General features: G+C 39.9%; 2 protein-coding genes across 3 annotated transcripts; one reads left to right on the top strand and one right to left on the bottom strand.

Moving 5' to 3' along the window:
* Window positions 1–351: 351 nt before the first annotated feature.
* On the top strand, window positions 352–4,814 carry RB195_000109 (uncharacterized protein; the record flags this gene model as incomplete). 2 transcript variants are annotated; one of them, XM_064196265.1, is made up of 7 exons in its annotated part: window positions 352–384; window positions 2,450–2,594; window positions 3,360–3,470; window positions 4,169–4,284; window positions 4,344–4,433; window positions 4,528–4,716; window positions 4,770–4,814. In XM_064196265.1, 7 exons carry the CDS (start codon window positions 352–354, stop codon window positions 4,812–4,814), a joined length of 729 nt encoding a protein of 242 aa, XP_064052146.1. The 2 variants fall into 2 exon arrangements, with proteins under 2 accessions (XP_064052146.1, XP_013299228.2); XM_013443774.2 differs by lacking the exon at window positions 352–384.
* Window positions 4,815–6,533: 1,719 nt separating this feature from the next.
* Window positions 6,534–12,529, bottom strand: RB195_000108 (uncharacterized protein; the record flags this gene model as incomplete). Its single annotated transcript, XM_013443773.2, has 17 exons — window positions 6,534–6,725; window positions 7,322–7,426; window positions 7,578–7,673; window positions 7,745–7,836; window positions 7,893–7,983; window positions 8,103–8,177; window positions 9,569–9,644; window positions 9,854–9,986; window positions 10,066–10,148; window positions 10,252–10,357; window positions 10,543–10,712; window positions 10,787–10,917; window positions 10,981–11,119; window positions 11,269–11,368; window positions 11,487–11,643; window positions 11,937–12,012; window positions 12,447–12,529. 17 exons carry the CDS (start codon window positions 12,527–12,529, stop codon window positions 6,534–6,536), a joined length of 1,905 nt encoding a protein of 634 aa, XP_013299227.2.
* Window positions 12,530–15,859: the final 3,330 nt, after the last annotated feature.

Here is a 15,859-nt window from a genome sequence, read left to right as displayed (position 1 = left end):
CCGAAACGGGACCAAGTGTTATATGGTGGGTCGATTTATTCATTTGGATCTACATAGTTTTACCAAATCGATCATAAGTGGTCTGAGTATGTCCATGAAGAGAATCGCTTGCCTTACTGACCACCTTATTTGAGGTGTAGGGATGCTAGTAGGCGTGCCGATTCTCACCAAGCCTTGAGATGCTCAGGTTCGTAAATATTTTCTACCTACTATCAAAGATGATTCAAAAGATGAAGTTCTTAACTGCGAATTACAAATTTTACGACTATTATAAATTTAATTTAACAACATCGAAGTTTGGCTAGTCCTTCTAAAACAACATTTCATCTAGAGCACGGAATTCTATAAGGAATGGATCGTAGCTATTCGAAGACGGACTACCAGGTTAATAATCCCTATTTCTACACACGCGAAGCTGGGAATGAAAAATGAAAGAATGTTATTTGGTTAAATTTTGGCATACGATTTCGACTTTATTGGACAATTACATGGATAGGATTATGTGGTCCTAGCAAGGTTCTTTTCCATTGATTTGCACACCTGAGACAGCTTAATTGGTGGAGAATTTTTGGATCGGCAAGGATTTAATTTTTGTCTCATCCTTGTGGGCAATGTAAAGTTATTGCTCGGAAGCTGTTGCTTACAGCTTCTCTAGAAATTCTGTTATGAAGGAATAATTTTCATCACGGTAAACAAATTTGCTCAGGCGGATAACAACGACTTTGAATACGTAGATTTGCAAGAATGAATAAAAGGAAAGGGTTATACAACACTTTTTTTGGTAAACAATATGTGAAATTCGTGTTTTGCTAGCAAATATGAGAGATACTCATTCATTCAAGCAATTATACATTAGGTCGAGGATTCCATGTTACTTTTAATTTCCAGAAAATGTGAAAAAGACAGGATCAACAAGGCTGTCTTATTTGCTTTATCTTTCGTGTGTACTTTTGAGAAAAATTCATTTTCAACAAGAACGTTAAGAATTTTTAGTCTTGCTTTTGTTGTTCGTTGATTTATGGGTATCCTTGTTACGCATACTAGGATTCCCAATGACGACGATCACATTCCAGTATCACTATGGGAACCGACAAAGAGAATGTGGTAATTTTCATTAACTCCCTACTATATAGTCACTGAGATCTTGCTCTGTGGTATGTTATTTTTTTTTAAATTTATTTTTTGAATTCTCTCCACTTTTGAGGAAACTTTTGAGGGTCCATGTGGTTATTTCATTTCCATTGTTATTGTTTAATGTGTTCGAATGCAGTGGGCACAATTAGATCTACAAAATGCGATTGAGAAATAACTACCAGGTTTCGAAAAAGCACTTTGGAGGTCCCCAAAGCATGTAGAGAGTTGCGATCCCTTCCGGAATTTTTATTAAAATTTTCAGTCGTCACCATTCCTTGACAGTGAACATCGAGGCTTCGTAATGAAGGGTTTTTTTTTTTTGAAGAAAAGCTGAATTTGTAATTGCGAGGCAATGGTTGGTTTCGCACGCGCTTCAATTTACGTGCTAATGAATGTGTCTTAGACTGGAAAACGATTCTGCTGTGGGTTCAAAGAGTAAGGGCAACAAGATGTGCACTGAGGAGAAAACCTTTCGGACATCCTGAAAATGTGAGGACACCCTGGAAACATTGCCTCTCTTTGCACGAAGCAGTTCCGTGGACTCAGCTAATTTAAGTCCCTGTAACGTTTTACTGTGGAAGTACCTCGAGCCTGAGGTTTTCAAACATCGTTTTTACTCTTTGGACCAATTATAGGAGTCCAATAAAGAGGGAATTCAAGGAATTTCGCCCGACATGGTAGTGAGAGTAATGGCAAACATCCAAGAACGGCTCCAATTGTGTAACAGCCGTCAACGCTATTATTTGGACGATATGATTTTAAAAATTAAGGAAAAATATCTATGCCTACTTAGCGTAGCGCATTCGGTAAGAAGTTCCGCTGTGGGCGCAGCATGATCGATCGGAGGGTCGATTCCGCTCTAGTGCCAAGATAACGATAAAAATACCATGGTACCGTACCCCTGATACATTGGACAGCTACCGCAAGTCATTGTAGCGGCTAGTTACGTGTTCGTAAACTTCAAACGATTCAGAGTTGAAGTGAACGAGGAGAAGCATTCCAAACCGGCTGATTAACTTCAGACACCTTCTCCTTTATTCTCTTCTAAGAAGATTCTATTCATTCCCTCAATTTTTCGCATAAAAAGCCAGGATTCAATCGAATTTCTTGGAAAAAATACTGTGAATTTGAACATGGATAAGCAATCACGAATAAATGGCGGCAACTGATTATTTGTAAGCGGTTGATACATGTTTACAGTTTACATTTTACAGTACCGATTAACCCTTGGAAGCGAAAAACAAGTAAAATAATTTTGTTTTTGTTTTGTGCGTCGTTTTCATTGTAACAATAAATAAAAACAGCCTGATTACAGATGGATAACCAGAAACACACCTACAAACTGCACTACTTCGATATTCGTGGAAGAGCGGAACCCATTCGCTTGATATTTCAGTACTATGGTATTAAATTTGATGACAACAGGCTTTCTGAAGAAGAATGGGTCAAAGTTAAAGAAGGTAGATTTGTGAATTATTTTAGCCTTATCACCCTATGTTCCAAGATACTTAGTGTTCAATTTGTTCGGATCGGATGAGCACGACTGTAAATCCACCAACACACACTTTCTGCCCTTAATACACACTTCCTTTTCTTTGCTTTTTCTCCTTTTCTCTCCTTTTTGCTCTCGAAGACGGATCGCTTTCAGCTGGCATTTTTGTTGGTTTTGTGGAGAAGTGATTCTGGCAAATATTTTTTTAGTTTATTTTTTTAGTTTTTTAGTCTTTTAGCTTTTTACCAGCAGATAGCAAAGCTTAAATAGCAACGTGGATTCCGAAATTATTGTAACCTTGTTCACTAAGGATTGCTCAATTTTACCTATCTTACTTTAGAAATTATCTGAGACCGGCACAGAAAGGCAGAGACCCCTGAATTCCATTTTTTTAAATTCGATTTTAAAGATTTTTGCAGTGAAGAAAAGCTTTGCTTCTCACAGTTTCACTTTTTTTGCTTTTTTTTTACTAGAAAAAGGAGATTATAAACTTTTTTTTGCTTAAAATCGGCCAAAAGTTATATTCAAATAAAAAAAAAATCAAATAAAACTCTTTACTAGCATTTACGATTTCAAAGTTTCCATAAGTTTTTTTTCCATCACTTTCGACTTTGATTACCAGTAATTTCTTCAGTAAAAGTGAGGTTCATTCTCCATTTTTGAATTCAGGAATGAAGAAGGAGAGGAGAAGGAAATTTTAGGCTCTTTTTCATTTATCATAGCCCAATTTCAGATGCTCCTATGCATCAGGTACCGTACTTAGAAGTGGACGAAGGAAAGCTTCGCTTATGTCAAACACTCGCCATCTGCCGCTATCTCGCGAAATCGTTGAAACCGAACGACTGTGAGTTGGAATATTGGCACGTTTAATGTTGTAGGACTTACGTATACTGTATATAATCGGATCAGGATGACCTCACTTATGGTAGACTTACATTGGCAGTTGGGTTTGAAATGGCGCAGCAGGACAATATCTCAGTCCGATTGGAGATAGTAAGGGTCCCATTACGACCCTAAAATATGATGCAATTGTGACCGCAACTGGTTATGCAATTACATCACATTTTAGGATTTATCGTACTGTACTTCGAACCATGTAAATGAATTATTTTCATAATTATTGAGTTGTCAGACATTCGTTGGGAAAAAAAACGACATGTAATAAATCCCTTAAAGCATTTTGGACTTAGAACAGAAGGTATGATCTGGAATATTTAGAAAATCTCCGAAGGTTTGGAAATTTTTCGAGCTCTCCCCTGCGTCTTTCTGAGCTTATCTAAGACAATTGTGTAGAATATAATCGGCTATAAAAAAAAACTTCACAGAAAACTTCAGGCATGAAATCTCTAACCGAACACGAATTAGTCTCGCATACTTTTTCACTGTTGCAATTCATATAAAAATGTGAGTATTCAATTTGGAATTTCTCATAAACATTTATTTCAGTCAAAATCAGACACCAGCCTCCGTTTATTCTATGCCTTTGCACATAATTACGTCTTTCCTTACGGTCAAGGAGAGAAAAAAGAGAGTTTTTTTCAGATTTTGGTGGATCCACCAAATCAGACGCGGCCAAATGTGATATGTACGCGGATACATTTATGGATTTTTTCACTATTTCTGTTGAACGAATTTTTGAAAGTGATCCTGATATTAAGGTGAATGGGCCGGTTTGAATTCTTTTCACCATACAAATATTAATGTTTTAATATTGTAGGCTAAGAAAGAAGAGAAATTTGAGAAGCAATATCCTGCACGTCTGAAAATTTTCGAAGATCACTTAAAGCGGAATGGTGGCGACTATTTCGTGGGCAAGAAGGCAAATTACTGTTCCTGAGCAAAATATCTTCGCAAATTTTCTATTTGTTCACTTTTATTTAAAAAAAAAGAGTTTCTTCCAGCTACTATGGTGCGATCTTGTGGCAGTAGCAGTGTTATCGATGGCGGAGGAGACAAAACCGGAACTACTGCAAAATTTCCCTGATCTGCAAGCCTACTACAGCAATATATGTAATTTACCCGAAATCAAAGAATATATTGCGGAGAATTGGCCATCATCCACTAATGAGCCATCAAACGCTAACGATGAGGTTTGAAGGAGAATTTCGTGAATTTCATTATTAATTATATATTAATATTCCAGCAAGTGTCAGCTAATGTGGATGAGGGCGAACCAGATCTAGAGTAAATTTCATTAACATTGCTTTCTAACCGCGCATTATGAATGTAAAGCAATATTATGAAGAAGTCAATCTGTTAGTAATGGTGAATTTTTGACCGTTTCCGTGCACCTTGTAGTTCTGTGTTCACGATACTGTACATTTGTACGAATCGAGTAGTGCAAATAACCTGCACAACTTTGTGATGTGTTGTGTTTATGAGCGGAATTTCTTTTTGGTACCAATAAAATTTCACTGTTGTCATACACAGTTCGTATTTTTCAAATCAGAACGAAAAACTCACAAAATGTTCATAATACGTCTCGAAATTCATTCGCAGCAAAATTTCATAAATTTCTCGAAAGTTAGACAACAGCCGCGGTGGTTGTTCTTCTTTACTACGTCCACTGATACGTAATACGGTTGAAAATTAGAATATGTAGGTAGAAACGGTAGAATTGAAAGTTATTGGAAAAAAATGAATGGAAAGTTATTAGAAAGTTTATTATTATTTATTTTATTTTATTATTTATTTACTTATTTATCCATTATTATTTTTATTATTATTTGTTATTTTTTTTATTTATTTATTTGTTTATTTTACGAGTTTATTGATCCCAACACTAGTTCCCGGACCATTGCACAGCCTCCGTCACCGAATGTGTTCTCTTAGCCTGACAGACACATGCCCAGGCCAGACCGGCACTGGGGCCCATTTGCGCTCATCGATGCCAAGATAATCTGTAAAGTGCCGATGTTAATGAAAATGAATTAACTACGACTACAACTAAAAAATAATTGCAGTCACAGACCATTACAGGAAAAAGACTACGAAAAAAAAGTAGAAAAGAAAAGGAAAAGAACCTATGGGCGCGTGTCTTCCCCTGGATACAGAGCTACGGAGGTTCACTGCCTTTTTTAAGTAGGAGAAGTTCATACCACAAGGTTTATCTCTGCATGTCACGTGGGACCCTAACAAAGAACTAGGGCTATAGAAATTGTCGCGGTATTGTTGTCAACATTCGATCACCAAAGTATGTTTCGTGTTTCGTCAAAACAAATACATTGGTCTTTCCTTGGTATAGTTGGGTCAAAACGACATGAACCACGAGTGTAGTTGCGGTGCATTTGCGTACGAACTCGAGAATGGCACGTGAAGGCAGCAGTTGGAACCGAGGTGGGACCGTGGCAAGCTGCAGCGCAGCAAACTAGGTGGCGACAGCTAGGGTTTCACCACGCTCCCAGCTGCTGCGCTCCACCGAAGCGTACGTAATTGCGTACGTGCTTCGTGTCGTTTTGTCGTCTACTACTGTATCTGCACTAAATGCCAAGAAAAAAATCCGAAGGATCCTAAGAATGGCTGCGAAGTAGATTCTGTAGCAATCTCTGTCAAATCCGCGAATGAATGTGATTGTTAGACTTCGGCGGCGTGCACTGATACCCATTTTGTCACGTGAATTCATGATTTCTCCAAGCTTGGGGATAAGATGATGACCGTTGGTTACACATCTCAAAAAAAAAAAGAATTGCCTTCACTTCATTAGGACAGGTTGAAGATTTCAGAGTACATGTGTTTCATTGCGTACTGCGCTTTAACAACTATACACAAAGCATACAAACAACATTATTGCATGGACATAACAACAAACAACTCAAAAAAGAAGGATCACATGGGTATAGCATAACCAGCAATTTAAAAGGAATATGTACGACGGTAAGACAAGCTTGTGTTCATCAGAATGACCCATTCAAACTTTTCCGTTCACAAAATCGGCGAGCAGAGTTGGAACAGCAGAATCAAATCCTACAATATCGATCATGCCAGCATCTTCAGGGTCAGCGATGGTAAAACCGGTAGATGTCATCCCCATAACAACAAGTTTCGCGTCTGTGATTCCAGAGGTTTCACGATACCGACGCAGTGCTTCGTACGGATGAACCTGAATAGAAATCTAACTGCAATTAAGAACGAACTGTTTAAAAATTTAGGTAATAGTGACAACATCAAGAGTTGAATATTTGTTGAGTTACGCCAAACAAGTACAAACACTAAATATTCTACACCAAAATTCTGTTGACTCCAAACTGAATTTCGAAAAATAGCCGCGAGATGCAGTTAATTGGATCAGAGATGGAGTTACTTAAAGAAGCAACTGTTCGCACTCTTAAGAGGAATAAAAAACCATTTCACGAGTTTGCATTTCAACTCTCCTCTGGGTATAAAGTCAGGGAAACTGAGGTAATCTGGTGTTTGTAGAGCATTTTCGCTGTAATTCTTCAGAACTACGTCCCGGATCACGATTAGTAGTGGAGAGAACCTAACATCTGAAATTTCCACCAGCGCTGCCCCTAAGCTAATCTATTCACATATGAAAAAGGCTTTGTTTTGAAACTATGCTTTAGCAATTGCCCGATGTATACTCAGTTTTATCAGTCAAGTCAGTCGTTTTTACAACTAATTCCCTACAGAAATCCACCTCATGGCTCAAAGGAATAACCGTCTAAAGCAATAATGTAAGAAAAAAAACATACTAACCTCTCCAAAAAAGGTTTCGCAATCCGTGTACACCACGAACACGTCAAACTCCTTTTTCTTCTCCGACGCCCACAACATAGGCAATGCACAGTCAGTTGCTCCAAACTGAAAAAGTATACTGTCGAAAAATACTGTTGTAAATATGAATATCTCTTTAACATGTTCAATTTCGGACTACACATCACTTCGAGTTCATTATCTACTATACAATCCTTCCACATGAAGATCTTACATTCTACCGAGAAAGAAAACGTACCTCCATGCCGTCCACATAATTTTCAATCTTAGAGATCGTCCAGTCCCCATTAAATGGCAACTCAACAAGATGGTCGCAAAATCCAACACACTCCACCTAGAGATTCAAAGGACAATTAACAGCAAGAAAATAATGAGACATTTGAAAAGGGTCGTCTCGCAACTCACTGTTTTTTCGTTTTTGAGGCTTACGAGGGAAAGAGCAGCGCTTGCTGTCCGACAGGATAGCATTGTGCCAGAAATATTACAACACATACTACCTAAAATACGAAATTTCCGAACAATACACAGAGATACACAAAAACTACAAAAGTACCTGAAACATCGAATGCAAAACAAAATCGTTTATTAGTGGGTGGGGCATTGACGAAGGACTTGTAGAAAGCTTCTTCGAGAGCTGTGTCAATCTGCAAAAGATGGAATAGCTCTTCTGGTAACACGAGGAAATATAGGAGACGACTATGGATTTAATTTCGATTGGTTTTTTTTTTTTCGAAACGTCCATGAGGAATGAAACTGTTTTTACCTTCTTATCAACTTCCCACTTCAGACTGCCCTTGTCTCCGTGACCTGCTTGATAGACTGTCTTTGCAAGAAGCACCTGAATAAATTAATCCAGTGAAGGGGCAATTACACATTGGAAAGTATGATTGTCGCAGGATTTGAAGAATGATGTGAATTGAAAACCACCACACTCAAAATTCGCTGAATGTGTTGGGAAAATATTACTATATACGCCTATTTTTTACCAGTATTTAAACGTAGTACAGTTTCATAAGAGGAGGGGCAAAAGTGGTAAAGGATCCTTCTTAAGAAACCAGCCGGCTCCTGCACCACCTCACTGTGCTTCAACCAGCTACAACCAATGTCTACACCTTGGCATTTCGTGAGGCGTAAACGAATAAAATCTCATTTCAGGCTCATCATTAAAGGCATCACCCCACGAATCTGAGGTGGTGCAGATTTCAGGTGGAGTATTCGTATACGAGATGGGAGACTACGGAGAGGGAGGTGATTCCGTCCATTTCTTCCTAATTGCCGTAAAAAACGGCCCGGAAGATGCGGCGCCGCACAAGACTGGCGCGCTCCAATCGAACCTCTTGTACAAAATGGTGCGCCAAAACGAATGAAGCCGCATCTTCCGGGCCGTTTTTTACGGCAATCAGGAAGAAATGGACGGAATCACCCACCTCTCCGTAGTCTCCCATCCTGTATACGAATACTCCACCTGAAATCTGCACCACCTCAGATTCGTGGGGTGATGCCTTTAAAGGTAGCGTATCATGAAATCGATGATTACGGACCTCTCCTCGAATAGATAGGGATGGGGGCGTAATTCACGAGTATGAGTGCGTTTACTCCCAATTCCGCTTAGTAATCATGAAAAATGCGTGTTCATTAGCGCTGCGTTGCTTCCTCGGTTCAATGATTGTACTTGTTTCGGGCAACAAAATGATTCAATCCCGCACAGTATCTGGGATTTTGCCAGTAGAGCAGCTTCCGCAGCTTATTCGTGTTACATTAGCTGGGTTTGGAACGTTAGAAGACGACGGTTTTGCCCGCATTCTATCGCGTAGTAAGTTGCATTGTTGCTGAGATGGATCATACGCGCCCGTTTGTTTGAGCGTCATCCTTAAGTGGTCCTTAAGTGCACCCCTACAGCTATCTATTCGTGAAGAGACCTAGGGACCATAAAATTCGGTGCTGCGCTGCCCTAAAGCGATCTCAAAAAATGAAAGAAGATAACATTCCGGCCTTTGGAGAAAGGTAAAAAAGAAGCAGAGGGAAGCAGTGCTGCAGAGGAAGAAAGAAATTAACAAGATACAACATCTAGTACAATTCCTTAGGGATCTAGATGTGCACAAAGGAATATAAACTTGTCCATAAATTCTAATCTGTGGATCTATGGTTCTCGGGAATTTCAGGTCTAATTAGAATAAATTAATAGTAGTATGCTCTCAGATTTCCACATTTTAGTTATTGAAATCTAACCTGAATAGGATGGATCTTCGCACGCTTCAGTTCGCTTTCGTTAGTAAGTTTCGACACAACTGCATCACGGTGTTCGCTGCAAGAATAAGTAGTCAATTAAAAGGAGACTTGGTTGTTCCCGAACGTCACATCGATACCTCAACACTTCCTACCCAATTTTTAAACAAAAATTTCAGTTCAACAAAGTTCTATCAATGTTACTAGCTACTCTGTAATTTCTAGACCTTCGATGTGTGAGGATAAATCAATAAAAATCACAGAGACGACACCACAGTTAAGACTAACTTTGTGAGAGCACCGATAGACTGCATCTTCCCAAGATTTCTGATCATTGCTGTCATCGGCATTTTTGCGAGAAGAGCTTGCCATATAGGAACAGAGTTGAGCATGTCAGTGGGAATGTGCTCTCGGACCAAATCTATAGGATTAACTTCAGATAAAATAAGGCATGCACAACTACGGAAACACAGTACAGCCAAAATTAAGGTTTAACTCACTGTATGTTTTAATGGCTTCAACTATTTTCCCTTCATCCTTTTCGTTCTTCAAAGCCAGAACAGTTTCCACGAACTTGAGTGCTCTTAAAGTGTTCAATACTTAAGTTTAGATAAAAATTAGACCACAAAGTACACAGTAAACAATACAAAGTATACAAAGTTTAGAGGTAGGTCAATGTACCGGACCTGCTCTCTAGCTCAACATCCATTTGAAGAGCGCTGTATTTCGTTGCAGGTTGTGCAAGATCAGCTTCCTCCTTGGGAATGTTGCGTTTTCGTGTCTTCAGCTCACCTATTAAACCATGTTTAGACGGAACCATCTTCAGCAGCTTAATGTGTCGAAGAAGTAACTTTAAATTTGCTACATATCTTCTAGGAATCTCACGAAAAGTGAACGAAAACACGACAACGATTGCCACTACAACTGCGCCAACAAACTTTCCCTATGTATTTTGTAGTGAAAGAAGAACTAAGTACCTTTAACAGCAAAGTGGTATAACTGTTCATATTCCAGGATGGAATCTTCAGTATTCTTCTCTTTGAGAGTCGGATGGGCTAGACGAAATAGATCCCGATGAGACCATCCTCCTCTTTGTGGATACTTTGTAAGGTGCATAGCAAGCTGTTGAGGGGACTTTTGTGCATACCTAAACATGTTCTTTTTTTGGATCATATTCCTGTCCCAGGTTTAAGAAAGAAAGTGAAAGTTCATAAAGCCCACCAATCCTGAATGGTTCTTCTCATGAGGCGACCCCACCCACTTGATTTTTTGCCTTCTTCGGGCTGCGTTGATTGAGAGATCATCTCACAGTACTTTACAAATGTGAAGAGATGTGTGGGGATGCGACACACCTACAAAAACCATACTTGTTATTCTTTAGCGATGAAATTGGGGATAACGAGCCCAGAACTCACATCATTAACGATAGCAAAAGCAGATTTATGAAGTTCGTTCAGATATTTGTGTTTTGCAACAACAGTAGGGTCCTGCTCTGGAGCATCCCCAGAACCTTTGGGCTTTCGAACCTTTGCAGCCGAGTCACACACATGGTACCTGTAATAAGACATACAATGTGAGCTAATCGACATTATTTGTTTAGAGCACCAAACTCTGCATTCACTGTTTCAGAAGTAAGCAACTCCTAGGCAAAGTTAGACATTCTTGATTTCTTCCATTATTTTGTAGAATAGAAATCTGCATACCTAGCACACAGTGCCAAGGCCATCAGCAAAGGGTCCTGCTTCGGGTTTCGTCCAGCTAGCGAAATTTCATAAATTTCCTTTAAGATAAGACTGCCGCGACCTAAACACCGCAAAAGTTATACTTGCACTCACAAAATAAAGGATTGTTTCTGATGATGGTATAATGGAACTAGGTTTTCACAAAAAAAAAGTCATAAATAAATCATATTTTTGCTAACCTCTCTCGATGATATCAATTAATGCCTTCACATTATCCATGGTCAATTCCTTTTCTGTGCTATAGTATGTTCCTCCCGATGTCCCGAGGATGATGAATCGTCGGACACGCGTCTCATCGCTTACAGGAAATACGAAACCTCCGGCGGTATTGCGAACCTATATGAAATGTATCGTATATCAAAAAAAGAAAAAAAACCCACTTCTACTAAGAAAGGAGTTGTAATAAATTAATAGTAAATGCGTGATTCTATAAAATTTCAATAATATTCAGGTCAGAGCGAACCGACTGTAGCTAAAACGGCAGATTTGTGGTTAATTACGCTGCTGTCACAATTTTCACAAGCTACAACCAGACAGCGGAGCTGAGCGATGGTTATCGACGCGAGTTGACCACAGGTCTTGCTTCAACTGCATATTCTGTCAACGCCAGTGGAATAAGAAAAACTAACCTCATCTGGTCTAGTCTTCATCATTTGTCTAGGGAGGTTTTCACCGATGCCAAGGTTTCGAAACTGCTCTTCGCATCTGAAAATGTATCACTAGATAATGGTTTTGTTATCTGACTATCATCTTGTCAGGTTCTAGTCGGCTCGAAACGATGTGAAGCTCGGTGCAATTGTGTAAGCGGCTCGAAGTGGTGCGGAGGTGTGCAGCGGTTTCGACAAAGTCTACCCGCAGAATTCAGAGCCGCGGAGGCGGCGCGGTTCGGCGGCTCCGTGGTTTGGTGGTTATTAACTGTTCACAACAGTGGGATCAATAACCACCAATCCACAAAGCCGGCAAACCGCGCCGCCCGCGCGACTCTGAACTCTGGGTGGAGCCCAAGACAGCCGCTTTCGTAGCTACGCTGAGCTTCATGCGGTTTTGACCCGACTATAACCGCCTGCAGGTTACGGTTCCTCGTTTTTCTAGTACTGAGTTCAGTACTACTTCTCCAATAAATAGGCAATGGCACTTACTTTAGTACTTCACACATGTATCGATCTGGAATCTCAAAGCTTTCCTCACTGGGTACTGGAGATTCTCTGTCCTCATCGGCCATTCCTAAAGAAATCCATCTATGAGTTTAAGAACATATGTTAGTACAAAATCTTTGAGCATAAAAAAAACGGCAGGACCATGAAAAACTGCTACAGTATCACCAAATAATGGCATCTTAGCTAAAGTTCTATCGAAGATTACATTACTGTTCACAGAAAGAATCACAGAAGTGATTAAGGATGAAAACCAGACAATAGAAATCGCGTTGATGAAGTGCAGTCGCAGTTCAAAATAAATCGAATCTTAACTATATTCGCTGCAAATGGTGGAATACAAATGAAGACTGAAAGATGCACATCCAGATGCAAACATTGCGGTCTTAGGCATGATTTTTTTTGTTATGGTGAATGCAAAGAAGCGAACATCCTGAATACCAATACAAAAATATAGAAAGAAGATGACATAAAGGGCTTCTATAAGAAATTCTGCTGCAATTTCAATTTCAACTACTCGGGTTCTCTATGAAGCTGTTGGTCATTGGTTCTCCATTGTAAAAAAAAAATCTCGTCAATTCACCTCCGGTTCCCTTTGACAAATTTTCCAAGCACTAAGAAGACATTCACATGACGTGCGCAAAACAAAAACAGCGCCAAACATCTGTCCTTCAACCAAATGTGCTGTCTATCTTTTAAAGACAGTGTATCACGAAACTGACCATCGTCGTGGTATCACGTCGTGGTATCTATGGGCAAATATAGAGTTCGAAGTGTATAAGTAGTGTAAGATTGGATTGGCATGGACGTGACCCTGCTCAATTCCTCTACTTCCCTGAAAAATAGCATGGGAAACCACAAGAACGAGTCAAAAATCAGTAAGGTCTCCTCAACACGCTATTCAGGCAGAACCAATGAATAAGGTTGTTGATGGGACCCGGACGGTTGCAAGAGTGGCGCGTTCTAACACAGCTCGTAGGAACTAACTATTCCCAATAGTTGTTTGTTCTTCTGGACAATTATTGGGAAGTGAGTGGGGGCAACGGTCATATTCTATTCAGATTTGTACTTCAGTTGTTCTTCATTTTTCTATGTCATTTGTTTGTTCCATTCCATGATTTTTTTTTGGAGTTCTCAAGAATAAAGCGAGCTTTTCGTTCGTCTTGTAAAAAAAAAAAAAAGATTTCGTTTTGTAAAAAAAACTTAAAAAGAAACTCTCTTCACCGTATGGTGCACAGGGATCCATCATCAGTTCTGTGATATGCTGCCTTTAAGCTGTTCCTATGGTTTTGTCGCCTCAAGTAGTAAGGAGTAAGAGTACTTAGACTTTCGCACGCGCGCAAGTTAGCCTCGCATCCTTCGCTACCTCGCATGGCAAGGAACGCCATTCACTGTTCGTTCCTATCCAGAAAATCAAACACATCTAGCTAATTCGGTTGCGCACGATTTCTCGCGCCGCGCTACTTCTTTGTGAGGATAAAAATGAAGAAAACAAAAATCAGCCTGGCTCAAACTCCGACGAAAAAAACAACGGGGGGGGGGGAGAAATGTGGTCGAGGGGGGACTCAGTGACGCCATTATTTCTCGACGCTCCAGCTTTTTTTTCTCTTATTAACTTTAGTTTACATCTCTTAGATCCTCTAAGGCTAATGCTTAGGTCTTAGGGAGCCCACTGATTTAAAGGCATCACTCCACGAATCGGGTGGAGGTGGTGCGGATTCAGGTGGAGAATTCCTATGCGGGTTGTAGATTATGGAGAGGAGGGTGATTCCGTCCATTTCTTTCTAACTGCCGTAAAAAAACGGCGCGGATGATGCGGCGCCGCACAAGGCTGGCGCGCTCCAGTCGAACTTCTTGTGGAAAATAGTGCGCCAGAACGCCCGAAGCCGTATCTTCCGGGCCGTGTTTTACGGCAATTGGGAAGAAATGGACGGAATCACTCCTTTCTCCTTAATCTACGATCCCGTACACGAATACTCTACCTGAAATCCGTACCATCTCAGATTCGTGGAGTGATGCCTTTAAATAATAGCTTTTGTGTGCTAGAATAGTTGGAGGAGTCCGATAAGGACTCGATCTCTAGGTTGGTGAGGTCCTCTTATGAGGTAATTTCAGACGTAGAAGACGAATATAACATTAAGAAATTGTAACATTTAAATATGAACAGAACCATGCAAAAAGCAAATTTGCGAAAGAATTGGTTTTCCATTTGAGACAGCTCAGTATAGCCACGAGAAGCAGTTTTGGCTGGTTTTGCTTTTTTTTTGCTTTTTTTTTACTCAAAACCATCGACCGATTCAATTAATATACTGAACAGATCCCATATTCGTTTTCAGCGTACGAAATCACCCCAGGAATATACTTCCAGGCGGCTCGAAAATCTAAAAATAATTGGAGGAATCGTGCTGGACCCTTCCAACTACCTTTCCACCGTTCAACCAAACGACATTCTAACACAGAGACGGTAACGAAGATCTGTACTGTAAAATGTACAAAAATAGGCTGGAAAGGGACACAAAAGCAAAACTAGAACATAGAATGTGTCGTTGGGTGCGATTGTAGCCCGGTTTGCCCTTCTCCGAGTGAAAAAAAACGTCGGCGCCATAGATCGATTCCAGTATGACTCATCCGGCGAACAGATAACGTGAAATGGCAGCAAACTTACGAGAAAATTCGGTCAAAACCAGAGGAACCCTACCGTATTTACCGTAAAGTTTCAGCATTCAAGCATCCAGAAAAAGATACGAATAAAAATACAGGTAATAAAAACCTGTGAATAAAAAATAATCACTAATAATTAGTTATTAGAAGTTAGCCCTTGAAACAAGGAAGCTGAGGAGGGGAGCAGGCTAGGTCCCGTACAGAATTCCTCAAATGTAATGTGAATGTAAATGCATTACGAGTAAGGCGACGGGAATGCGTTCAAGTTCTATAGATAGTGTTATTATATAGTGGCGAGAAGGAAGGTGCACACACAAGGCTCCGCAGAATTACGCAATGTTGTGCAATGAACGGGAAAAACGTTACGAAAGTGTACCCGGAGCCGTGATGACTCAAAATGACGCCGATTTAAACGTGGGGATTTGTATTTATTTTATAAGACACTCATTTTTACGTAGAAGTTGTGAAGCAACCAGCGTAAAGGACAGCGTGATATCGCTACTATCCGGATCTTACCACATCACGTACGGATTATTTCCACATTCGCTCATTCGTCGCTCTTAGTTTAAAAAGAAAAATTATCTGAAAAGAGAGAGAATCGCTGCTGCGATAGGTTTGCACCTTTTAGAAACGTTGTAAAACATCATATGTGCTGAACTTTGTTCAATTTATAGCCTAATCAATAGAGTAGGATAGGATTAACTGGGAATCCAAAGTGACCAAAGTGAACGGATCGA

Source organism: Necator americanus, chromosome IV (assembly GCF_031761385.1).
Source record: "Necator americanus strain Aroian chromosome IV, whole genome shotgun sequence".
Classification (NCBI taxonomy): Eukaryota; Metazoa; Nematoda; class Chromadorea; order Rhabditida; family Ancylostomatidae; genus Necator; species Necator americanus.
The sequence above is the reverse complement of the archived record's forward strand: the minus strand, read 5'-3'. Positions and strand labels throughout refer to the sequence as shown.